The sequence below is a fragment of the Nannospalax galili genome, unplaced genomic scaffold (assembly GCF_000622305.1).
Source record: "Nannospalax galili isolate Female #2095 unplaced genomic scaffold, S.galili_v1.0 scaffold1622, whole genome shotgun sequence".
In the NCBI taxonomy this organism is placed as follows: Eukaryota; Metazoa; Chordata; class Mammalia; order Rodentia; family Spalacidae; genus Nannospalax; species Nannospalax galili.
Window position 1 is genome coordinate 141,846 of NW_008348203.1, and position 23,468 is coordinate 165,313.

The 23,468-nt window shown below is 50.9% G+C and overlaps 2 protein-coding genes across 10 annotated transcripts; one reads left to right on the forward strand and one right to left on the reverse strand.

The window, feature by feature from the left end:
* The first annotated feature begins 1,269 nt into the window (after positions 1–1,269).
* On the forward strand, positions 1,270–7,647 carry Neil1 (nei like DNA glycosylase 1). 6 transcript variants are annotated; one of them, XM_029569209.1, is made up of 11 exons: positions 1,273–1,331; positions 1,522–1,631; positions 2,414–2,870; positions 5,034–5,153; positions 5,241–5,325; positions 5,522–5,621; positions 5,982–6,109; positions 6,475–6,502; positions 6,669–6,730; positions 6,926–7,088; positions 7,242–7,647. In XM_029569209.1, the coding sequence occupies exons 3-11, from the start codon at positions 2,437–2,439 to the stop codon at positions 7,277–7,279; spliced, it is 1,158 nt and encodes a 385-aa protein (XP_029425069.1). In that variant the 5' UTR covers positions 1,273–1,331; positions 1,522–1,631; positions 2,414–2,436; the 3' UTR covers positions 7,280–7,647. The 6 variants fall into 6 exon arrangements, with proteins under 6 accessions (XP_029425073.1, XP_029425070.1, XP_029425074.1 ...); XM_029569212.1 differs by having other exon boundaries at positions 1,276–1,331; positions 5,241–5,304; XM_029569213.1 differs by lacking the exon at positions 5,034–5,153 and having other exon boundaries at positions 1,270–1,331.
* On the reverse strand, positions 3,555–20,006 carry Man2c1 (mannosidase alpha class 2C member 1). 4 transcript variants are annotated; one of them, XM_029569208.1, is made up of 27 exons: positions 19,702–20,006; positions 19,306–19,431; positions 18,810–18,933; positions 17,421–17,491; positions 16,031–16,208; positions 15,601–15,790; positions 14,072–14,178; positions 13,797–13,907; positions 13,313–13,405; positions 13,078–13,194; positions 12,769–12,864; positions 12,544–12,689; positions 12,068–12,191; positions 11,612–11,733; positions 11,422–11,507; positions 11,182–11,337; positions 10,876–10,973; positions 10,632–10,726; positions 10,271–10,375; positions 10,031–10,187; positions 9,780–9,923; positions 9,332–9,441; positions 9,159–9,238; positions 8,925–9,058; positions 8,735–8,844; positions 8,568–8,652; positions 3,555–3,827 (listed from the first exon to the last, which is right to left on the reverse strand). In XM_029569208.1, exons 1-27 carry the CDS (start codon positions 20,001–20,003, stop codon positions 3,717–3,719), a joined length of 3,378 nt encoding a protein of 1,125 aa, XP_029425068.1. In that variant the 5' UTR covers positions 20,004–20,006; the 3' UTR covers positions 3,555–3,716. The 4 variants fall into 4 exon arrangements, with proteins under 4 accessions (XP_029425068.1, XP_029425067.1, XP_008843092.2 ...); XM_029569207.1 differs by having other exon boundaries at positions 8,925–9,073; positions 19,702–20,003; XM_008844870.3 differs by lacking the exon at positions 3,555–3,827 and having other exon boundaries at positions 8,413–8,652; positions 8,925–9,073; positions 10,632–10,764; ... (1 more) ...; positions 11,175–11,337; positions 19,702–20,005.
* Between the last annotated feature and the right edge of the window lie 3,462 nt (positions 20,007–23,468).

Sequence of the window (23,468 nt, forward strand, 5' to 3'; positions counted from 1 at the left end):
CTCTGCAAGTGCTCTTAACCCATAAGCCATCTCTCCAAATTTTTTTTAGATTTATTTATTTATTTATTTGTCTTTTTGAGACAGGGTCTCCCTGTAGCCCCAGCTGTCCTGGAACTCACTACGTAGACCAGGCTGGCCTTGAACTCACAGGGATCTGCCTCCCGAGTACTGGGATTAAAGGCGTGCGCCACCACGTCCGGCTATTATTTTATGTGTATTGCCTACATGTGTGTAGATGCACCCATGTCCATGCAATGCCCTTGGAAGTCAGAAGAGGGCCTTGAATCCCCTGGAACTGGAGTTATGGATGTTAGCAGCCTTTTGGATGCTGGGAACTGAAACTGGGTCCTCTGCAAGAGCAGCCAGTGCGCTTAACCACTGAGCCATCTCTCCAGCCCTCTTTATTTCTTTTCTTCCTTTCCTTCCTTCCTTCCTTCCTTCCTTCCTTCCTTCTCTCTCTCCCTCCCTCCCTCCCCCTTCTTTCCTTTCTCTCTCATTTTTTTCTCTCTCTCTCTCTCTCTCTCTCTCTCTCCTTTTGCCTCTATCTCCCAAAGGCAAGGCTTTCTACAGAGGTCTTCTGGGTCACAACCCTAACAATACTTCTCTGTCATCTGTCACTACCTAGTCCCTGCCGCCCTACCCCACTAGCAACCACACAAGCGCCACACAGGGCTCGGGCTTTTGTACTGGTCCTTTGTACCTTCCAGAAAGAAGTGCACACTTTTTGTGCCTGAGGCTGTGACAGCCAGACCAGGCTTTTCTGCCTCTAACTCCACCACGGAGAGACCCTCCTCCACAGCATTGTCTGAAGTGGATTCGGCTTCGGAGCCCTGTGTTTTGTTGCCTAACGCTCTTCCAGCCCCACCGGCAGTCACCGTGTTTTTGTTTATTTGTTACGTTTGACAGTGCACTGACGCGGCCACCTTGGGTCCCCAGGGACTGTGCTTCTCGTGCACCTGTGCATGCCTTGCACACAGCTGCAGGTGGCTCTGCTGTTTCGGCTGGGGGCTGTTGACCCTGGCAAGCCTCGTGACTCCAACTGCAGACACAGCTGCGAATCGGGGCACCAGACCTAACATCCGCTCCTCGCAGAAGTAAAACAAATTCCTCCGCAGCCGTCCGGCCAGGCTCCTGTCTCAAAGCTTGCCCGACACCCTGGATTCCCGCAGTTTAGGAATTCCATCCCGGACTGCGCCGCCCGCCTAAGGACTACACTTCCCAGCAGGCGCCAAGGCGGCAGCCTCAGCGCCCAGCGTGCTCTGAGGCTTGGCCAGTGACTGAGATTAACTCTTTGGTGGCTGCAGCCTGCGGTTGAGCAGCACTGAGAGCAGGTACCGGCCTGGTTGGGGGTGATGCCGGTAGGCAGGGGAGCTGAGGATCTAAAGGGATCTGGGGGCCTGGGGAAGGAAGGGAACCCGAGTTAGCCGTGCACAAGGTCGCTGCACGTGGGGTGAGGGCGGAGAGAGCGCCAAAATAGGGAATCTGGAGGTTTTCCGCAAAATGAACCCTTTTCGGTGCCAGGCCCGCAGGGCGAGATAAAGGCGTCTGCCTTGGTTGCGTGGCCCCTCTTCCCGACACATGCCTTTGCCTTGGATCCCGCAAGTGACAAAGCAGGAGGGGAAGGCGAGGAAGTGAGTTAAAGGTCCTTCGATGCGGCACCAACACGGTCTCTCCAGTTCCCTGGGACTGGAGCCTGGGGCTCGGGGATCCCCGTCCTGGAATCCCTCCTCCCCCTCAGATCTGTGCGAACCTGGCTCCGGCACAAATGGAACTCTCCCTCAGTCTAGTTCAGGTCCCTGCCCAGACCAGGGGAGGAGTGGCCCAGCGTCCGGTTGGCCCCCTTCCCTCCGAAGATGCTGGACAGATTCAGGGCCAGTGTAAACTGTTGATGAATGAGTAGAGCTTCAGCTCCCGGGTGCTAGCAGGTAGAGGCGGGAACAGATGGGGAGAGCCTTTAAACTATGGGCGCCCTGAAGACAAGGTGTAGGTAGGGCACAGAGAAGAGCCTCTCTTAAGCATCCCACTGTGTATGGTGGGCGGACAGCAGGGGCAAAGGTGGAGAGGGGAAGAAGTGCAGTATTCCTTGGAGAGGTGTCTGTGGATGGGGAGGAGGAGCCTGGAAGGACCTAAGATGACAGGCACCAGCAAGGATTCTGACTAAACACAGCGCTGGAAGCCCATGGAATGAATACATTAGTGAGCAAGACAGTCCTGCTGCCTTCCCAGTCTCAGCCTCCCAGTGTCCTGGGCTTGCCCAGCACTTTGGATGGGGCCAGGGACTATGGTTAGGTCAGCATTTTCCTGTCAGTTCCAGCTGGTCATGTCCCCCTGACTTTACCTCTGTAAAACTTTGGTGACAATTCCTACTTAACAAGATTATCATTAAGCACAACCCGTTCTTTTCCTGTTACAGGGTCCAGCCATCCCCTCTGCAAAATGCCTGAGGGTCCCGAGCTGCACCTGGCCAGTGTCTTTGTGAATGAGACATGTAGGGGGCTGGTATTTGGTGGCTGTGTGGAGAAGTCCTCTGTCAGCCGCAACCCTGAGGTGCCCTTTGAGAGCAGTGCCTACCACATCTCAGCCTCAGCCAGAGGCAAGGAGTTACGCCTGACATTGAGTCCCCTGCCTGGTGCCCAGCCCCCTCAGAAACCACTGGCTCTTGTTTTCCGCTTTGGCATGTCTGGTTCCTTCCAGTTGGCATCTGCAGAGGCACTGCCACGCCATGCCCACTTGCGTTTTTACACTGCTCCACCAGCCCCCCGCCTTGCCCTGTGCTTTGTGGATATCCGTCGCTTTGGCCGCTGGGAACCTAGGGGCGAATGGCAGCCAGGTCGTGGACCCTGTGTCCTACTGGAGTATGAACAGTTCAGGTAGGACCAGCACCATGTGTGCTGAGCACCAGCCTGGACTCCAGGCCTGGCTCTGCTGGCACCTTTTTGGCCAACAAGGGGAATCCCAATCCCCCCTCATCTATGGACTGAGACTATCAAGGCAGCCAAGAGCTGTGAGAGGAGAGAGCAGCCCAGAGGTAGGTAGATAGTCAGAGGTCTGAGAACCAGAATTTGTTAGCATCATAGCTAGGCTGTGACCCAGAATCCTACTCTGCCCAAGTCACAAGGAAAGGTGGAGGGTTTTCACAGGACAGATTGCATGGGAGAGAGAAGATGGCCTAGTAACTGAGTTTCTAAGTCAGGCTTTGGTGGTCTTGCACATTCTGCTTGTCCACCAGTCTGTGTCCTGAAGTCTCCTCTGTGTTTGTTCCTTGTTTATAGTAGAAATGACCCACCTGGAACATGATGTGGTCACTGACCTATCTGTACTTTTTCCTTGAAAGAGGCAATGTGTGAGTGTCTGCCCCATGCCAAGCCTTATACGATACAGGATAGTGGTCCCTGTGCTCATTGAGCTGGTGATGTATATAGTAGAGTAGGGGACAGGCATAAGACTTCAAATAGATTGCTGCAAAGGGTGGGGAACCCATTGGGAATAGTCACTCTAGGATGGTGTATTAGTTACTTTTCTGTTGCTATGATAGAGCACCATGACCAAAAGCAACTTACTGAAGAGTTTATTTGGGCTTACAGTTCCAGAGGCATAGAAAGTCTGTCATGGACCAGCATGGTAACACATGCCTTTAATCCCAGCACTCAGGAGTTAGAGACAGACAGATCTCTTTGAGTTTGAGGCCAGCCAGGGCTACACAGTGAGAGCTAGTCTCAAAAAACCAAAACAAATAAACAGAGTCCAACATGGTCGGGAGGCATGGCAGCAAGTGGCAGGCATGGTGGCAGGAGCTGGAAGCAGAGTTCAAGTCTTGAACCATAAACCTGACAGCAAGGAGAGGCGAATTCTCAAAGCCACCCCCAGCAACATACTTTCTCCAGCAAGGCTACACTTCCTAAAGGTTCCATGACCTCCCAAACAGTACCACTGAGGATGAAGTGTTCAAACACTTCAGCCTGTGGGGGACATTCTTTTTCATACCACTACAGGAGGGGATATTTGAGTTGAGGCCTGGCAGATGGAGACCCAGCCAGCTATACAAACCTTGGAGGAAAGCATTCTTGTTAACAAGAATTAAAGAGGTACAAAGCTGGAATGGGCCCAACCATTCTCTCCAGGGTCAGATTTTGTGCCTGTGTAGACTTGGCCACAATCTTTGGCATCATAGCACAGGCAAACCTCTGTCTGTGGTCTTGGGTTGCTACTCCTCACCTTTCCTGGATAGTTGGGCCCCAGGCTAGCTCTGTGTTTCTCTTGATGGACACTGAGGCTATGTAGTCCAGGCAAGCCTACTGCCTTAGCTTGTGATTACAGGCTTGAGCTACATCTGACTCCCAGTTAGTCTTCCATTATCTTTCCACACAGAAACAGGATGCATTTCTTCTCTGTGGGTGAGGAGACCTCCTGGTCCCTAAAGGTGTGCTTACTAGCAAGGACTTGACCTGGCAGGCCTGTTGCAGAGAGCCAGATAATTTTCAGGGCCTTGAGAAGAATGGAAACTACCAGTATCAAATCCACATATTGTACTAACTACCAAAAATCCTAGACTGGGAATTCCAGACTGTGAATACATTTGAGGTCCTATGATCCTCTGGTGTCCTAGAGTACTGAGGAAGGAAGCACTGGTGATAAGCACACACGTACACTCAGGTGTGTTCCCTGAATGTTCTGGGGTGTGTGTGTGTGTGTGTGTGTTTTAGACAGGGTCTCACAATGTAGCCTTGCCTGGCCTAGAATTAGCTACATAGACTAGGCTAGCCTTAAACTTCACTGCAGCCTTCCAACTGCTGAGATTACAGGTGCAAGACACTGTGCCAAGATGAACAGGATTGGTATTCTTTTTTACATTTTACAATAAATGTAATCTCATGTTGTTCCCATTTAACAGGTAGGAAAACTAAGGTTCTAGATGCCCAAATAGTGCCAAGATCCAAAGAAAACTGGGACTCTCTCTTTATAGTCAGGAACCCTTCTTCCCTATCCTAGGGGTGTAGGGATGGGTCTTATGCATCCAAGCTGTGTCCCTCCAGGGAGAATGTGCTACACAACCTCTCGGACAAGGCCTTTGACCAGCCCATCTGTGAGGCCCTCCTAGATCAGAGGTTCTTCAATGGCATTGGCAACTATCTGCGGGCAGAGATCCTGTACCGGTCAGCAGGCAGGCCATGGGTACAATGGCTGAGGTGGGACAGGGTGCCCACATCCACTGCTTAGCTTGGCCTTGCCCACCATTCCAGGCTGAAGATCCCCCCCTTTGAGAAGGCTCGCACAGTCCTGGAGGCCCTGCAGCAGCGCCGGCTGGTGAGAATAGTGTGTGAGCATGTGAGCCAGCAAACAACACTCATGCTGGTGTGGGTGGCAAGGGCATGGAGTCAGGTGTCTCTAGCTTAGCTCATCATGGATGTAGAGGGGGTCTTTAAAAGTCTTGTCAGGCTTAGAGAGGCAGTCTGTGACCTTCTGTGTGGGATGAGGCAAGTGCCCTATACTGACAGTTTGGTCCTGTCTGGCCCTCCTTCAGAGCCCAGAACTGACCCTGAGCCAGAAGATCAAGGCCAAATTGCAGAACCCAGACCTGTTGGAGCTGTGTCATTCAGTGCCTAAGGAAGTGGTTCAGCTGGGTGAGGTCTGGGGAAGCCAAGATGGCCAATGACCTTTGCTTTAGCCTACTGTGTAACCCTGGACAACTATCCTCTGGGCCCTGGGGGCTCGGAGTTTGCTAAACAGACTAAGGTTCTTTGCAAGTTTCTGCTTCTTCCCAGCCCCCAATGCAGCAGGCAGGGCAAGGATTTACCCTTGCTGATGGCAAGGCCACAGCCCAGGAGCTGCCACTCTAGTCACACAGTGGGAGGAGGGAGTATGGCCCCTGACTCAGTTATCAGCTTCTTTAGCTGAGGTCTGAGCCAGGTTGAACCAGGCTCCCTAGTTCCTCCTATGCCAAGCCTGCTCTCTCACTTCCACCTGACTCCTCTGTCCCACAGGGGGCAAAGGCTATGGGCTGGAGCATGGAGAGGAGGACTTTGCTGCCTTTCGAGCCTGGTTGCGGTGCTACGGCATGCCAGGCATGAGGTCCCTGCGTGACCGGCATGGCCGTACCATCTGGTTCCAGGTTTGAGCCTTATTGTCCATACAGGCAAATGGACACCAGGGAAGATGGTGGGGTAGAGTCCTGTGGTCACCCTATGTAGAGATGCCCAGAGTCTGTGGAGGCCAATCAGGGATCACACTGTTTCTGAGGGTCTAGGTCTCCCATGTGATGCTCCTGTCCTTTGAGCCACAGGGTCCAAGCTAGTAGAGCAGCCCAAGGCAACAGCTTTGCTGTGTGTGTGTGTGTGTGTGTGTGTGTGTGTGTGTGTGTGTGGTAGAGTCCTATAGCCTTCATAGGCAGGGAACTACACTGATCTTATTGTTCCAGGGAAAACTTGCCCCTCCCTACTCTAGGCTGACTCCAGAATTGTCTTCATTCCATTTTAGGGTGATCCCGGACCCTTGGCACCCAAAGGTAAGCAACTCCTAATGTGAGGCCAAGAGCTGAAAGAACTATGGACCCAGCAACCTCTACCCACTCCTACCATCCCTCTCCAACCCTGGAATCACCATAGGAATGAGAGTCTAGAGAGAGGGGCCAAAGCCCTGGGGCCCTCCAATCCCAGCACAATGTCCTACAGGGGGCAAGTTCCGAAAAAAGAAGTCCCAGGAGACACATCTGGGGGCTGAGAATGGAATAAAGGTATGGCTGCCAGCTCCTGCCTCCTCTGTACTCATTCATGACTGACTACTCCGTCTAGGCCAGACTCCTGGTCAGCTGCCTTCTCTACCAAGGAGGTGTTGTGTGTGGTTGGGATTGTCAGTGATGGGTCCTAACCAACCTGTGACCTGCCTGGAGCAAAGCCTACTATTAATAAGGACTGCCTCCTCTACCCAGGACGCTTCACCTCCAAGGAAGTCCATTTCCAGGACACTGCGAGTCCAAAAACACTTTCCAAAGAGTACAGCTCAACAGTCTGAGGGAACCAACCTCCAACAATATCCAGAAACACCCACAACCCCGGAGATAAGGAAGAGGAGGGGACGCCAGGAAGCTGCAGGTGGACCTTCCTTAGCATCTTCCTTGGGCTGGGAAAGGGACACCCCAGGGAGGGGCTGTTCAGGGAGAATGAGGTGCAATGCACAGGTGTGAACAGAGGGAGGAAGGCCCAGTACAGGAGCCCAGTCAACAGTCTCACCTGCTCTCCCCACAGGTCACCGCAGATCCCAGAAGAATAAGGCTGATACCTGATCCAAGGAAGCTGGGGTGACTGCAGCCTCTTAGAAGGGCTTGCTTGCTTGCCCCCTTCCTAGCTGCCTTACTGTGAATCTAGGGGCATGTCTGAATCCCTTGAAGGGCTGTATGCCCCAGGCCCTGTGGCTCTTTTCTTATACAACTGCTTTTTGTTTTTTGAGAGGTTTCATGTATCCCAAGTGGCCTTGAATTCATTATGTACGTGAAGATGCCCTTGAACTCCTAGTCTTCCTGGCCCTACCTCTGGAATGCTGGGATTTACAGATGTGAGGCACCACACACTGTTAACTGTGCTTGAATTGTACCCCACCTTCTAAAGCCCATGTGAAAATGTTAGTAAACTAATAAATTTGAACTTCTTGGCACTTTTTGGACTGGCTGCATAAAGTCTGAGATGGCCAGATTGGAAAGGCCTGCTGCCTGGTTCCACCAACTCATAAATTGAACACCCTCTCACCCCTGCCAAGTCCTTAAAGCTCTGGGTGTTAGGGGCTGGAGACAGGGCTCAGCAGTTAAGAACACTCGCTGTTCTTCCAGGGGACCCAGGTTCAATTCCCAGCACCCACATGGCAGCTAACAATTGCCTCTAACTCCATTTCCAGGGGGATCCAACACCCTCTTCTGGCCTCTGTGGGCTTTGCACAACATGGGTGCATTCATATACATGCAGGCAAAATAAAATAAATTTTTTAAAATAAATTTTTTAAAAATCTGTCTGTTAAAGGACAGTTGGCTTCTGTAGGGCTAGCCCCTCAGAGGTGTGTAGATCTGAGCCCAGGCAGCTATGCCATAGCTCTCCCAGTCTAGGAGTCTTTAGAGCCTATGGTTATGCTCCCAGCCTAGCCCTGCCTACAGCTTCTCTCATTTGGTTTAGGGGTATGGAGTGTGTGTAGGGGGTGGCAGCCAGGAGTCTACCCCAGGCCTCCTGTCCAGTCCCTGACTCTACATGCTGACACATGGAGGTGCTTTTTATCTACCTGGACACCTGGCTTGTGGACACCTGAGGTCTCCAGTCTCTCAAGTTGGGGCTGACCCTGCATACACAGGTAACCTTCGATCTTGCCCTCTGGAGAGTGGCTCACTCCTTCTCTTTAGAGCCAGGGGAGTGGCCCTAAGTAGGGCAGCAAGGCACTATCAGCAGGGCTTGCCAATCCAAGCATTTATTGTACAAGAGGCAACTGCTGCTCGCTTCAGGCCAGTGCAGCAGACGTGAGGAATCCCAAAGCCTTCCACAAACAAGACTCAGCTAAGGGGGAGAATGAAGCACAAGCAATAGGGACCTCACTTGGAAAGGAGAAAAGGTGAGCTTCAGGCGGTTGTCCTGAAGGGGCAGGTGACTGGCAGGGTCTCGCTGCTCCAGGAGGTCACAACTGGATGGAGAAAAAGAAAGGCCATAAGGGCCTGGCAAAAATGGGACTCCCACATCTGCCTCCACCTGGAGTCTCTACTCACAGAAAGGCCTCCTGAACTGGCAGTGACGTGTGGAGCCAGCAGTCCACATGGCTGCCATGGGCCTCATATAGCCTCAGGACCAGGATTCGGTGCTGGTGGCTCTTCTCTGCCTGTGAAGGGAGGTGGGGTGGTGGGTGAGACTGAGAGCCTCTCCAGCCCAGGACCCACCTCAGAACATCCTGCCCCTTGCCTGCTTGATAGTCTCCAATACAACTGCTGGTGAGGACAGGGAAAAGGCACTCCAGGTGGTGGCGGGCGCTGGGCCTGGGGCCGGCAGTGCCAGCAGTGGGAAGTTGAGGCTGTAGGCAGCATGGATAACACCAGCTTCTTGGAAGGAGCCTGGGGTATGAGCAGAAGGAATGCATGGTGGGAAAGGCAGAGGTGTGGAGAGCCAGAGGGCGGCCCCATTGTCCCTGGTACTCACCCTTGTGTGGCATCAAGGCGTAGGTGAATTCATGGCATCCCATGTCAGCAGTAGCATCTGGGGCTTTTGGTGCCCGCAGCCTGGAATGGGAGGGATGGTATAGTGGGCTGGACTTGCTTCAGGGAAGACCCACTGCCCAGGCAAGCTGCGGGCCTGGTAGACAATGCACTCACAGCGACAGGCTGAGGACGTTGTCTCTCACTGATGCTCCGTACTTGCAGTTGTTGAGCAGGGCCAGCCCAAAGCCACACTCTGACAGGTCTATCCATCGGTGGGCCCACACCTGAGGGGCAGATCCAAGACCCATGGATGGCTCTTCCCTTCTTTGTGTCTCCCAGTCTCCATTGCTCCTGTCACTAGGGTGACAGCAAGCTCTGGGACCAAATGATTGGATTCTAATTCCCACTCTAGGAAGCCTTGGTCATGCCACCCCACCTCTCTCTGCCTGCTTCCTCATCTGTGAAGTGGGCCATGAGTATCGAACTAAGTACAACATTTAGCAAATGTCTGCCACATGTTAGAAACCACAGGTGTTGGTCATCTTCCTCCCTTGTCTTCAAACCATTAAAAACCCATGTCTCCTTAGTAAGGGAAGAGTCCACTCCCATCCCCATGTCAGACCTCATATCGAGCCCAATCCCAAGAGGTATTGTAGTGGGTGGGCCTATGTAGATGCCCAAACTGGATCTCATAGGTAGCCTGGGGACTCCGCACACGGGCAGGAAATTCCACCTTCAGGAACTTGTGGGCCTCATGCCAGTGCACCTGGGGGTGAGATTGTGGGTGGGGGCAAGGGAAAGGAGGGTAGGCTGGGCGTGGTTCTCCTCAGCATCCATGCCTGGGAAAGATGACTACCACCCTGCCCCTTCTACCTCGGTGTGGAAGCGGACATAGGGGCAGCCAACATCAAGCACAACCTCCTGGCTGAGCCGACTGTTGGGGCTAATCTGCAGTAGGAACCAAGCACTGCCCCGAAGGCCACCTTCAATGCCTATTGCTAGGGTCCCTGTCTGGCCCAGCACAGGCTTCCTGTGGGATAAAGATAGAGGCACTAAGTCAGAGCAGCCTATATTCCCAACCACAACCAACCCCAGGTCCTGCCCAGCTTGTACCGTGTCTCTAGATGGTAGTCCATGACATCCCATGCATCCCAGTACAAGGGCACATCATCAAACAGCACAAACTGGTTCCCCAGAGCACCCTCAGCAATGGCCTCCCTAGAAGGACATAGGGGCTGGTGTTTCACAACTGTATGATCTTGTTCTCTCCAGCTGCACTTGGTAGGGGCAGGTTAAGCAGGACAGGGGACAGGGACAGGGGACTTCTAGCCTTCCCTGCCTTATGTGCCGGTCCCAGGCTAGAGGTACTTGTAGGCTGCTGTGGGCAGCACTATGGCTAGGGAACAGAGGGAGTAAGGCAGTGTCTGGGACTAACTTTCCAGACATGAGGTTAAGAACAGTAAGAAATTGGCACCTGCCAGAAGCCACCAGGATCAGGGATGTAAGGCGGCCAGTAGGATCCAGTCTCACTCGGATGATGCCATTGTCCAGAGTCACAGAACCATCAGTCTCGGGAGGGAAGGTCCTTGAACTGAGTTGGTAGGGTTCTCCACCCCTCAGCCCAACCCTCTTGGAGCTGTGCATTGCCTTGGCCCCTTGCTCCAAGCTAGGAAGCATGCCAGTGAGCCCCCACCCCACTGGTAGCTTCCAGGACTTACCTCCTGTACCACAAACACTGGCTGCTGGGGCAACAGGGGCTGCAGTGAGGTAGGGGCAGGAGCAGGAGCATAGCCAATGCTGGGCACTGTCACCAGGGCTGGGGATGAAGCCAGGACATCAGTGAAGCCTCCCTTACCTTCTAGAAACTTTGTTCAGTTAGGGGTAGGTAGGGTGGGATAGGATGTGGCTTCATCTCTCCAGCTTGGGATTCCCCAAGGCAAAGATCCCCAAGGGAAGTATTCCTGCCATGCTGGCTAGCCTTGGTCCCTCCTACTGCAGGAGCAGCCTTTCCCCTCAGCTCATACCTAGGCTTTGAGCCCCGCTAGGCTTGGGCAGGGCCAACACTTCAGTGCGCTTCCAGGGCAGTGTGTTGACAATGAGGAGGCCCTCAGGACCTGGCTCCCCAGCACACAGGGCTGCAGCTGCAGCACTGAGCAATGTATTGCCATGGGAACGAATGTCTGAGGAGAGAGTGGCTTGGTTATGGTTGGGCTAAGTGGGATAACCCCCAAGTGTCCCACTTCATGCCCATCCATCAGCCTCACCTTCATAGTGGTTCATGGCATCTTCTGCTACTTGCTGGATGCAGCTTCCAGTCACAACATCATGGAACTGGTTCAGAAGCAGAAGCCTATAGACCCAAGGGCAGGGACAAGGGACATGGAAGGCTGGAAGGGGCAATTTAGGGGAGGGTGAGAAGTCAGGCAAGCAGCAGGGCATGAGCACCAGGCTGACCTCCAGAGGTGCTGCAGCTGGGCTGCTGGGTACAGGAACTGGGCACAACGGGCCAGGGCCAGGCTGCTGAGCAGCTCCACATCATGCAGGATCTGCTCACATTCTCGGTTCCCCTTCTTGAGCTGTGCCCAGGGAGGGAGGATCAACCCAGATTCAGCTCAGTGTCTAGGCACACCTTACAAAGCCCTCTCTTGCTCAGAATCCTAACAGCTTCCCAGGGCCTCTTGGACCTGACCTCTACGGGCAACTTGCCTCAAGTGCCCTCCTACCCTAACCTTCTTCCTCTGGGGCAGCTGTCCCACCTCCTGCCTGTGTTCAATGACCCAGTTCCTAAGCCTCTCTTTTCCAAGTCTCTTCTCAAAATAGCAGAGGCTGTTGAGCTCTGACCCTGCTCCCTCCCCAGCCCTCTGCAGACCAAGGCCCTTATCTGCTAGGCCTAGACAGTCTGGCCCTCACCTGGGCATGGGTAGTGTAAGTGCCATTGTGCAGTTCCAGGAAGAGCTCCCCGACCCATGTGCACAGCTGCCCAGAGTCTCTCTCGAGTGCCATGAAGAGCTGTCCTGGAGAAGACAGCTGTACCCTGAGGGAGACCACAAGCCTGGGCTTGTGATTTTGCCCATTCTTCATAGTCCACAGAGAGCCCCAACAGAGAAGCCACTCCAGAAAGCTCTCTGTACACAGTGCCAGATCTGATCTGAACACCCAGCTGCACTCTGGTGGGCTCAAGCCCCTTCCTATCTTCAACATTTCCCACATTTCCTCCTACCCTATCCCCATGGTGGACATTTGGAGGAGTTGAAGGACCAGGACTGGAGAGACACAAGGTCTAGTGGAGGGGTTGAACCCCAGGTATAAACAGAAGGCAGGATCAAGGTATGGGTGGAGGGTGGGACTACACAGAAGTCAAGGGCTTCTGTTGGTTCAAGCCTGACCTGGGGAGCCCATCAGTGTTGCCCAGTCGCTTCAAGCGGTCCAGCATGGTCTGTGTGGGGCCACCACCCCCATCCCCAAAGCCAAAGAGGAAGGCACTGTGGTTGGTCCGCCCCTTGTCCCGGTTGTTGGTCACAGTCTTCAGCACCTGAATGGGTGGTAACAGGTCAGCCTAGGTCAGGCTATCCAACTCTCTGACCTATCACCCTCTGCATATGTCTCCTCACCTCTTCCACACTGCCCTGCATTCCATATGAGTCTCCAGGTGGGAAGTGGACCAGCACCTGGGAACCATCCAGCCCCTCCCAGAAAAAGGTATGGTGCTGTTGGCAGAGACAGGCAGGGGAGAGACCAGAGTCAGACCTGAGGCAGGAAGCCATCCATATCCATGTTAGTGCTGTGATCCAGGCAGATGTCTGCCACATGCTGGGTAGGGTTTTGGTGGTCTGTCCAGGCCCCCTCTAAAGCCTGGAAAGAGGTGAGTGGGCTAAGTGGGATCTAGGATCCTGTGACCCTGATCCCTGAGGCTTGCTTACTGGGAAGGAGTTGACCAAGTTCCAGCTCATTTTCTGTGTCAGGAAGCGCTTGATGCCACAACCACGCATGATCTGGGGGAGCTGTGCTGAGTAGCCAAATGTATCTGGCAGCCAGAACTGTGGGGAGAAAGCTATGGAGCTCCCAGTAGTGCCACCCCATACTCAGCCCTCTGGCACCACGGGCCAAGGCCCAGCACCCTCTCTGTACAATCTGGTGTGGCAGCTTCCAGCCTACCTCAGAGCACATCTTCCCAAACTCCTGCAGGAAGAAGTTCTGGCCTTGCAGGAACTGCCTCACCATGGCTTCTCCACTGGGAAGGTTCCCGTCCTGGCAATGCAGGACAGTGAGGCAGCTGGGGTCACAGTGGAGGCATCAGGAAGGAAATAGGCAGGAGTTTGGATCAGCCTCACTTGCTGTCCCAAAGAATCCAGGGCTGCCTGGACACAGGGTGACAGCCAGGCCCAGAAAGAGTTCCTCTTGCTCACATCAGGCCCAACTATCCACCTGCCTGAGGGTGGAGCTAGGAATGGGACCGTGCAGACTGTCACCCTGCTGGAGACCCACTTCCCCTTGGAGATCCAGGTCCTGGGATTCTAGGACTAAAAAGCCCTGCCACAGAGAGGAAAAGAATGGCTTGGAGGAAAGTTACCAGTATAGCTGATGGATGTAAGGCTATGGCCACAGGGACCATGGCTGAGGTGATAACAAGTGTACTCACCATTTCCACCCAGGTACCCCCCACAGGCACGAACTGCCCACGGCAGGCAAACTCCTGGAGCCGGGCATGCAGGCCAGGGTAGTGGCTCTTCACCCACTCCAGCTGTTGTGCCTGTAGAGCATAGGGAGTGGGAGCTGGGCCAGGAGTGACAAGGACCCCACTCAAGTGGCCCTGTGGGTAACTGAGGGTGAGGAGCACTGTTGGCCCTTAGGCCTGAGAAGCCCCCAGAGCCTAGGAACTCCAGGCCCACCCTGCTCATGCAGTTGCCTTCTGACCTGGGAACAGGCAAAGATGAATTCTGTGTTCTGCTCCATGAGCTTTACTGTTGTTGCCCAGCTCCGGGCACATTTCCGTACAGTCTCCTTGAAGGGCCAAAGCCAAGCTAGAGAGGTAGAAGGCAGTGGAGAGATCAGTGAGGCCCCTGCTCCTTGCAGATTTCCAGCCCTCCTCTGCCTTAGAATCCTTATAGACCCAGCTTGAGCCTCTAGAGGTCAACCTAGCCTTCCTCCCATCCATGTCTTCTACCCTGCAAACCCTGTGATGTCCCTTCTGGGCCCTCTAAGTCACTCCTGCAAAGTTGGGAGGAAGAGGTGAGGGAAGATGGCCACAGCACTGTGAGGTCAACTGTATAGGACAGGACAAAGAGGCACCAGGCCCTGGGAACAGCCTTGCTCTAAGGCTCAGATCCCCAAGAGGCAGATGCACCTGTCTAGGCAAGCTGTCCTGTGGAAGGCACTTCCAGCCTCTCCTGACCTCTAGGCTTCAGGTCCAACTGTACTAGCCCAAGACACTACACAGTGGCTCAGCAGACAGAACCCTTGGTTCCACAATTCAGAAATCTTAACTGTATCAAAATCAATATGGTAGGGAGTTTGTTAAAAATGTGCATTTCAGGGGCTGAAGAGATGGCTCAGCAGTTAAGAGCATTGGCTGCTCTCACAGAGAACCCAGATTTAGTTCAACAGCACCCACTTGGTGGCTAACAACCACCTGTAACTCTGGTTCCAGGGGATCTGACACCCTCTTCTGGTCTCCAACACCCTCTTCTGGTCTCTGTGGGTAATGCATTCATGTGGTTCACTTACATACATGCAGGCAACATACACACACATATATAAAATAAAACATAATAATAAATAAATAATATTTTTTAAAGTGTACATTTCAGAGAGTGGTGGCTCACACCTGAAATCCCAGCATTCAGGAGGCTGAGGCAAGAAAACTGCTATGAATTCAAGATCAGCCACTGCTACATAACAAAGACACAGACACAAACTGACAAAGAAAAGAACTCTCACTGACACTCCAAATTTAGCAGGTTCAAAGCTGAAAACTTAACCTCCTTGGAAACCTGTCCCCTGTGCTTGGGGGGTCCATTTTTCAGCTATTTCCACATTACTCCTCTCGGAGGACATGGACACCCTTGTCAAATTTCCTCATTCTCACTCAATTCAAAAGTCATATTGTCTGGGAAACCTCTCAGGATGCCCTAACATAACTGAGTTAAATACCTTTTCTGGCCCATATGCAACATCACCAAGACTAGCCCCTCTGGATTCATCAACCTCAACAACAAGATTTCTACAACTGTCACAGGGCCTCCTGGGGTGTCAGTTTTTGTTGGAAGGATAAATAAGCCACAACTAGCAAAGCCCACAGTCCAATACTCTGCCCCATTTTATACACGGGGAAAAATAAGGCCTCCAAGAGGGACAAGAAATTTTCAAGGACCATACAGTACTTCTCAGGTACAACTAGTGTTTAAAGCACACTCTGGACTCCCCACCAACCAGCTGTACCCTACCTGTATCAATGTGGCAATGCCCCATGGCATGGATGGTATGTTGGCTTTCACCTCCACGTTGGCCAAAGAACTTAGAGGCCAGGGCCTCGGCTGCTGAGAAGGTCACAGGCTGGGTAGGATCACACACATTCACCATCTGGTTGGCCATATACAGAGCCTGGAAGCTGCGCTGATTGTCCTCCCCGAGGCCCTGCAGCACAGTTCTGTCCTTCAGTCCCCGCTCAAGCATCACCCCAAAAGTGGGCTCAAGATGATTTCCCAAGGATTCTCAACAAAGTCCTTCCAATTCTAACTCTTTTTACTCCTGTTGGTGCCCCAACTTGCTACCATCTGTTTACATAAGGAAATCTCATCCAGTGAGCTGACCCAAGAAATAGTCTGCCTAGAACGGGGCTCTAGAGAGCGATGGGGCTGCAGGGGGCACCAGTACCTTGGCTATGCCCAGCAGCAGCTCCAGGTCCACCAGGAGCCTGTAGACATTGCGGTGGAACACGGCCAGCTCAGCCCGGGTCAGCTGGAACATCTTTTCAGGGTCAGGGGCTGCAATCATGCTTCCCTTCCCAGCCCCCAGGAGCCCGTTGCAGGCCACTTCCACATAGAGGGTCAGGCTATAAACATGGAGAGACAGTCTCAGGCCAAGGACTAGTACAGGATTCTAGGAGCTTGGGAGTAGAGGGCAAGCATGAGTTGTTCAGCTGACTCCTTCCCATTTATCCCAGGGATCCACTACCCAGAGGAACCCATGGCTTGTCAGGTATGTGTGTGTTTAAGAAGATCATGGTAGAAATACCAGTCCAAACCCATGCTCTACTAAGAAGCGTTCAGTCAAGTTTGGAACCCTGCAAACTACATTGTGGTTTAGCTACATATTTTCAAAGCTGTCTGTGCCTCATACTGTTTTAGTCCCAGAGCCCTCTTTGCATACTAAAAGCGTGTTTGGCTATCCCAAGGTTGACTTTCAGTCCCAAGCGCCACCAGACAGCACAGGGTGGTTGGTCCTGGGAGCAGCACCCAGGCAATACAGCATTCTACGTGAGCTCCAAAGGGCAAGCTCAACTTTCCCAGGAAAGCCTTCCTTACTCTTCTCCCAGCGCCTCCTACTCTGGTAGACTCCCAAATGGAGCGCTCACTGTGTTATTCCAGAGCTTTCAGTGGTTTCATAATTCTATGAGTATCTCTGTCTCCCTTGGCTGTCAAAGACACATCACCCATGTTCCTAGCATTTGCAAGTATCTGAAATAGTGCTCAATACAATAAAATACAATAACAGTCTCCAAAAGCTTTTATGATGGTATCATAGACCATCCATATTAGAAAATGTAATATAAAAAATTTCAGATGTAAAATAGCATCTCAACTAGTAAAAAAGAAATATCTCAACTAGTAAAAAAGGAGTTTTTACTGAAAGAAATTGTGGAAACAAATGCTGGGACAATAAGAATAATCATCTTTAGATAGGGTGATAATAAGGAGTCATTTACTTCTGCGTATTATTCTCTATTTACAAAAAGGTAAAGTTTTTTTTGTGTGTGTGTATATGAGCGTTTTGGGTATATCTATACAAGTGTACTAGTGCAGTCATTAGCCACCATGTGGGTGCTGAGAACTGAACCCGCCTGGATCTTCTGGAAGAGCGGCCAGTGCTCTTACCTGCTGAGCCATTATCTCTCCAGGCCCGAAGGTAAATATATTATATTCAGGAAAAAGTCCAGCATCCATAGTCAAACTACGTAAGGATGGATGTGCTGGAAGTGGAGGTACCTCTGCTATCACTCAGGTCTCAGCTTCTCCAGTCAATTAGTCTACTGGGACTCACTCACCTCCGAGGGTCTCCTTCTCCCAGTTTATCAGTCAGAACATAACTGGTCTTTTCACCCTCTTTGGTCAAACCCTGGTAGAAAGAGAAAGAGGACCTGAGGCCTTTGGAAAATTTAAATGAAGTATAAAGTAAAAGGAGGCCAGGTCCTTCTACCATGTTGCCCTAGGTCCTCTCTCAAGGAAGGCCAAGATGAACCAAACAGGTATCCTTGGTAGCAAGTACCCCACCTCTCATGCTAGTCAGTACGATGACCAGCACACAGCACTTGTTTGCAAGCAGATGGTGTTATGGGAAGGGTCTGTGCTACCTAGGCAAGAGTTAGGAGGCCTAAGACTGTCTTCTGGTGGCCCATGAACCCCTGAATAAATGGGAAATACCATAAATGAGCTAGGTATGGCAGTAAAGCTCTAGAATTCCAGCTACCTAGGAGGCCAAGGCAGGAGGCAGAAGGGTTCAAGGCCACCAGCTTGGACAACTTGGCAAGACCCTTCTTCAAATTTAGAAAAAAGGGAAGGGGTTACATCAGTGGTAAGAGAGCATTAGCCTAGTATTTGAGGTCCTGGGTTCAGCTAATTTAAAAAAAAAAAAAGAAGTCCATGGAGTTTGAGACAGATTTGCCTCATTCCCAGTGATTAATAAAATGGGCCCCAGGGGACATCTGCTTAGCCAGTGAACAGAGATAGAGTTAATAGGTTTCTGCCTTTTAAAAAATATATTTTATTTATTATTATTTTATGTGTATGAGTATATTGCCTGCATATATCTAAATGCACCCGTGTCATGCAATGCCTGCGGAGGTCAGAGAGGGCATCAGATCCCCCTGGAACTGGAGTTACAGAAGGTTGTTAGCTACCATGTGGGTGCTGTGAATCAAACCTGGGTCTTCTGCAAGAGCAGCCAATGCTGAGTCATCTCTCCAGCCCCAAGTACTGCTTTTTTTTTTTTTTTTTAAGAAAATTCTTACCCCAGATTGAGAGCTCAATTTGGAACAATTTGGAATGGAAGCTGTGTGAACCAGTGAACAAACCTCTATGTCAATCTCTTAAACTGTAAATAGACATAAAAATCTATCACATAGGATTACAAAGATTAAACAAAACTTCATGACATTTAACACTCAGCAGAGGTTATACATCCGGGGAATGAGATGTGAGGATAAGAGAGCTCCTGGCAAGATACATGAATGCCTTATACAATTCTATAGTGGTTTAAAAGTTTCCCAATAAGTATGTACTATATATAATAAAGGTTTACTGAAAACTAGGGGCTCATTACCCTGGTGCTAAATTAGCAATGTCCTCAGCCCTGAAATTCTAAAATCACTCTGTAGGTACAGCCATAATAAGGACTAAATTGTGGCTGTATCAGGCGCTAGGAGAAGGAACCTCACCTGGACAGGCTCCCCATCACGCCAGACAAGGCCTTCTCCATCACTTTCCCAGCAAAGGTGAACTTCCTGGCCCACCCATGCTTCTGGGATGACCAGCTCTACTCGGAACCAGCAGGTCCACCACCTGCAAGAGAGCTATTGTGATGTATCTAGAAATGGAAACCCTGCCCTGGCATATTTGCTAGGGTTAAGTGTCAGCAGAATCTTTTCTCCAAACCTTTGCAGCATCACAAGGCACTCAGCCCCGAGCCACACCAAAAGAGAAATGGGTGGGTAGTAAAGATGCAGGGGGCAAGGAGGCCCTTCTAAAGAGGAAAAAAGGCAGGAGGGTACGAAAATCCTTGGGTGAACAGAGGGGCTAAGGAGCAGCTCCCAGCAGAGGGCGCTGCTCGGTCTCAGGCAGCAGGCTAGGGCAAAGGACATACGATGTAGGCGTGGCCCTGAGTGACAGATAAGCCTAGAGGGGAGGGGCTTCCCCAGGTTGGGCGTTACTCACGTGGGTCCGAAGCTGTGTCCGACCTGCGTGGGGCTGAAGTTCTGCTGCACTGCCTCCTGATAGGGAAGTCTTTCTGGTGTCAGGAAGCTGGAGAGTGCAGCCACCGGGCAGCTGTCCCCGTAGAGCCTGGGCGGGGGAAAGGAGGAGCCGGTGGGCGGGTGCTGCAGGCCGCCCTTGTCCAGCTGAGAGCCAGCTCCCGGTGGGGAAGCGCTTTCCTTCCGCCTCCGCCTTGAGGGCTGCCTGGCAGCTCCGCAGCACGTACCACCCGCTACCCGCTGCTCTCGGGCCCTGCCCTGTCAGCCGCGGCTCGGGTGGCCGCAACCTGGGTATCCCTCCGGAAGAGAAAGCAGTAACGCGCGGATGGCTTCTGCGGGTTCCCCTGGCCGGGGTTCACACCTGCCGCGGAGGTTACAGTCGGTAAAGTAGATCGGTGACACGAACTTCTCCACCCGCTCCAAAGTGGTGCGCCAGTGCTTCAGGAGCGGCGTTGCCGCCATCGCGGTGCGCCCTCTTCCCTCTCCGAAAGATCCTTGGTACTGCCGGCTCGGCGCACAGCCTGGAACTAAAGGTTCCGGCGTGCTACCGGCGCCTTCCAGACCCGAACAGCTTTTCTTGGAACACCAGCGGCTTTTGGAAGAGGTTGGCTTTGGGGACCCTGGAGGCGAAATGTTGTTTCTCTTTCGCGGCTCTCTTCTCATCTTAGCTGGGAGAGTGGGTAAATTATCCTTAAATAAAATGGCTAAGTTTGAGCCTGGGATGTGGCTCAGTAGATAACGAGTGCTTGCCTACAATGCACGAGGCTCTGGATCGATCCCCGGCACAGCATAAACCTGACGGTGCAAGCCTGTGATCCCAGCCTTTCGTGATGTGGACGCGGGAGTTTAAGTTTTAGGGTATCTTCGGTAACACAGCCAGTAAGAGAAGCCTGGGCTACATGAGAAAAGGGAACTGGCCTCAGAGAAAAGGGGACTGGGGCGGGGGAAGAGTTGGACAAGCCCTGGAAGATCCTGGGACAGACTTAGGGCCGTTTTTCTTTTTTTGCTCAGAAGCAAATGTTCCTTTCCATTTGCTCCACCTACAAGAAAACTGGCACCCGCATTGTGTGAAAAGCCCTAAGCTGCCCTGGGTATTTTCAAACTGATCGATCAGCAAGCGAAGTGTTAATAGGGACAAAGTTTGGTTTTGCATCCTAGTAACCTTCCCTTGCTCTATTACATGCTTTTATATATCACTATTGTTCATCACCAAAATTTCTGGATTTTGATTTGAGACGGCAGATCCACAAGCCCAGGGGAGCTTTGATGCCAAAAGCGGACTTCCAGCTTCATTCCCACCCCTAGTATTCCATTGGCAGTGCTAAAAAAATTTCTTTGTACCTGTAAAATGATTGAATGCCAAATGTGATTTAAATAAAGATAACTTGGGGCTGGAGCGATGGCTCAGCGGTTAAGAGCACTGACTGCTCTTGCAGAGGACCCAGGTTCTATTCCCAGCACCCACATGACGGCTAGGAACCGTCCTTAACTCCAGTTCCAGGGGAATCCGAAGCCCTTTTCTGACCTCCGCGGCATTGCACGACATGGGTGCACTCACATACATGCAGGTAATACACTCATACACATAAAATAAAAATTTAAAAAAAAAGATAACTTTTCGCTGCTTGTGAAAATCTGACTACAGGTTCCCTGTTTTATTGGTCATATTGGGATGAACTGGCTTTGAAATCCTATCCTGACCAGCAGAGAGGTGCTGTAGCTATAAAACTAGCTGCTGGGTAGCAACAGCTGAGGCTCTGATCAAACCCCCGTTTCTCCCATTGTTCTAGACCAACATGATCCTGAAGGAGCAGACGGGATAGGTGAATTATGGCTGAGAAAAAGCCAGGATCTCACCCACCCCCATCATCCTTCCAACTTGGGCACTGCTCCAGCTTTGCTCTCCTTTCCCACCAGGCTCTTTTTTGCTATCCTTAAAGAGTGTCTTGCCTTCCTGCCAATAAAAAACATCCTAAACACGGGACATGGTGACATACACCTGTGCTCTAAGCACATGGGAGTCTGAGGAGTCATCACAAGGTCGAAGCAGCCTGGGCTATATACGGCAAAACCCTATGTCAGTTAAGAAGGCTTGCCTTAGGTTTTGAAAATCCAGGAGTCATTTTCTTTCCCCTTTATGGTAGTACTAGGGTGTAGTTCAAAAAAAAATTATATATATATGTATATATATATATTTTTTTTTATGGTCTTTTTGCAAGACAGGATCTCCTGTAGCTCCAGCTGGCCTTGAACTCACAGAAATCTGCCTGCCTCTGCCTCCCAAGTGCTAGGACTAAAGGTGTGGGCCACCACTCCCAGCTTTACAGTATCTTTTTATTCTTTTTATGTGTATGAGTGTAGTGCCTGCATGTGTATAAGTGCACCTGTGTTATGCAATGCCCTCAGAGGTCAGTAGAGGGTGGAGGATCCCCTGGAACTGGAGTTAGGACATTGAACCTGGGTCCTCTGCAAGAGCAGTCAGTGCTCTTCACCACTGGGCCAACTCTCCAGCTCAGGTGTTTGTTTTTTTTTTTTTTAATTATTACATTTTGTCTGTGTATGGGGGGTATACATGGAGGTCAGAGTTCATGCTGGACTTAGTTCTTTGCTACCAGGTGGGGCCTGGGGCTGGAACTCAGGTCATCAGGCTTGGTAGCAAGCACTTTTATCTGCTGATCCACTTCACTGGCCCAGTTAGTAATTTTTAATAAAAAAGTAAACAAGATCCCCAATTACAACTATGACTAGAGTGATAGCTGCTGAGGAAAATTCCAGAGTATGATGAAGACTAGTTTGTTCTTATATAGAAAGTCCATGCCAACTACATAAGAAAAATCCTCACTGTTCACATTCAAATGTAACAAAAGGAGGTGGGGACTAGTGAGATGGCTCAGAGGGTAAAAAGAACTAGTCACCAAACCTGACAACCTGAGTTCAAGCCCTGAAACTTACATGGTGGAAAAAAGTGACTCCCAATTTGTCCTGACTTCTAATAACTGTGTGCCTTGGTGCATGCACAAGCACATAATAAAATAAATAAATAAATAAATAAATAAATGTGTCCCATTTGCTGTTGTCAAATCCTCTCCCTCTCACTTATATATGATATGATATGATATACATATATATATATATATACACACACACACACAAAATACATCTTTAAAATAACATTTTGGTACCTAAAGTTCAACACTCATTGCTAATAAAGGATAAGAGAAAATTTTAATTTGAGATTATGTGTATGGGGGTAGGCAGGTAGGTAGGTGAGTGCCACAGGGCATGTGTGGAGATTAGAGGGTAATTTTGGGGCATCAGTTCTGTCCTTTCACCATGGGTTCTTGGGATCAAACTCAGGTTGTCAGGCTTGTGTGGCAAGCACTTTCTGCGGAGACATCCTCCTGGCCCAAATTTTGAGATATATTGATTTGACAAGTACAAGCACCTGCTTACTTGAAGTGAACTCCTACTCATAACCTGGATAAGGAACTAAAGCCAGATCCCTACTTTATAGTAGCGCTCTGGTGAGGACAAGGGACTTGGGTTGAGAGTTTATTTCCTTAAGAACCAAGCTTTATTTACAAAAAAAAAAAAAAAAAAAAAGTTGGGGTGAAGGGGAAGACAAGTTTTACACAAAAGTACTACAATGGTATCTCCCTTTGGTAAAAAGTGTAATAAATGTCTTGTACATCTGTTTGTAGGTACTAAATCTGAAGCCACATAGTACTATGGTACACAAGAAGCTAGAGCGGTTATGCTAGCACATCAAAGCATATTTCTTTTAATAAAAAATTGACAGTATGTACATTATTTACAAAAAAAAAACCCCAAGTTAAAATTGTGTGTGTGTGTGCACATGTGTGTCAGAATAAAGCTGGTGGATGGCACTAGGGTAGACTAGGAAAGAAGCAGGTACAAAACAGTTCCACGGGAGCGAAAAAGGATGACTGATTTGAACTTGTTGAGGCTGAGAGCCAGAACAGGTAGAAAGGGTAGGCAGCAAGGAACATCAGAAATCAAATCCACAAAATGGTCAATCCCAAAGCCAAACTGCAGGTCTCAGATAAAAATCTAACAAGGGATCTTAGATGTGCTCAAGTGACCAGAAAAGGGGGAGATCAAATCCAG

What these genes read in the sequence shown, in the direction of transcription:
- Man2c1 (XM_029569207.1), bottom strand. Translation starts at nt 20,003, where the DNA reads ATGAGAAGAGAGCCGCGAAAGAGAAACAACATTTCGCCTCCAGGGTCC. An exon ending in GCATTGCCACATTGATACAG is followed by an intron (nt 14,179 to 15,600) that starts GTAGGGTACAGC and finishes CTACCTCTCTAG; the next exon opens with CTTGGCTTTGGCCCTTCAAG. An exon ending in GGGGTACCTGGGTGGAAATG is followed by an intron (nt 13,406 to 13,796) that starts GTGAGTACACTT and finishes CTGCATTGCCAG; the next exon opens with GACGGGAACCTTCCCAGTGG.
- Neil1 (XM_029569210.1), top strand. Translation starts at nt 2,437, where the DNA reads ATGCCTGAGGGTCCCGAGCTGCACCTGGCCAGTGTCTTTGTGAATGAG. An exon ending in CGGACCCTTGGCACCCAAAG is followed by an intron (nt 6,503 to 6,668) that starts GTAAGCAACTCC and finishes AATGTCCTACAG; the next exon opens with GGGGCAAGTTCCGAAAAAAG. An exon ending in GGGACGCCAGGAAGCTGCAG is followed by an intron (nt 7,089 to 7,241) that starts GTGGACCTTCCT and finishes CTCTCCCCACAG; the next exon opens with GTCACCGCAGATCCCAGAAG.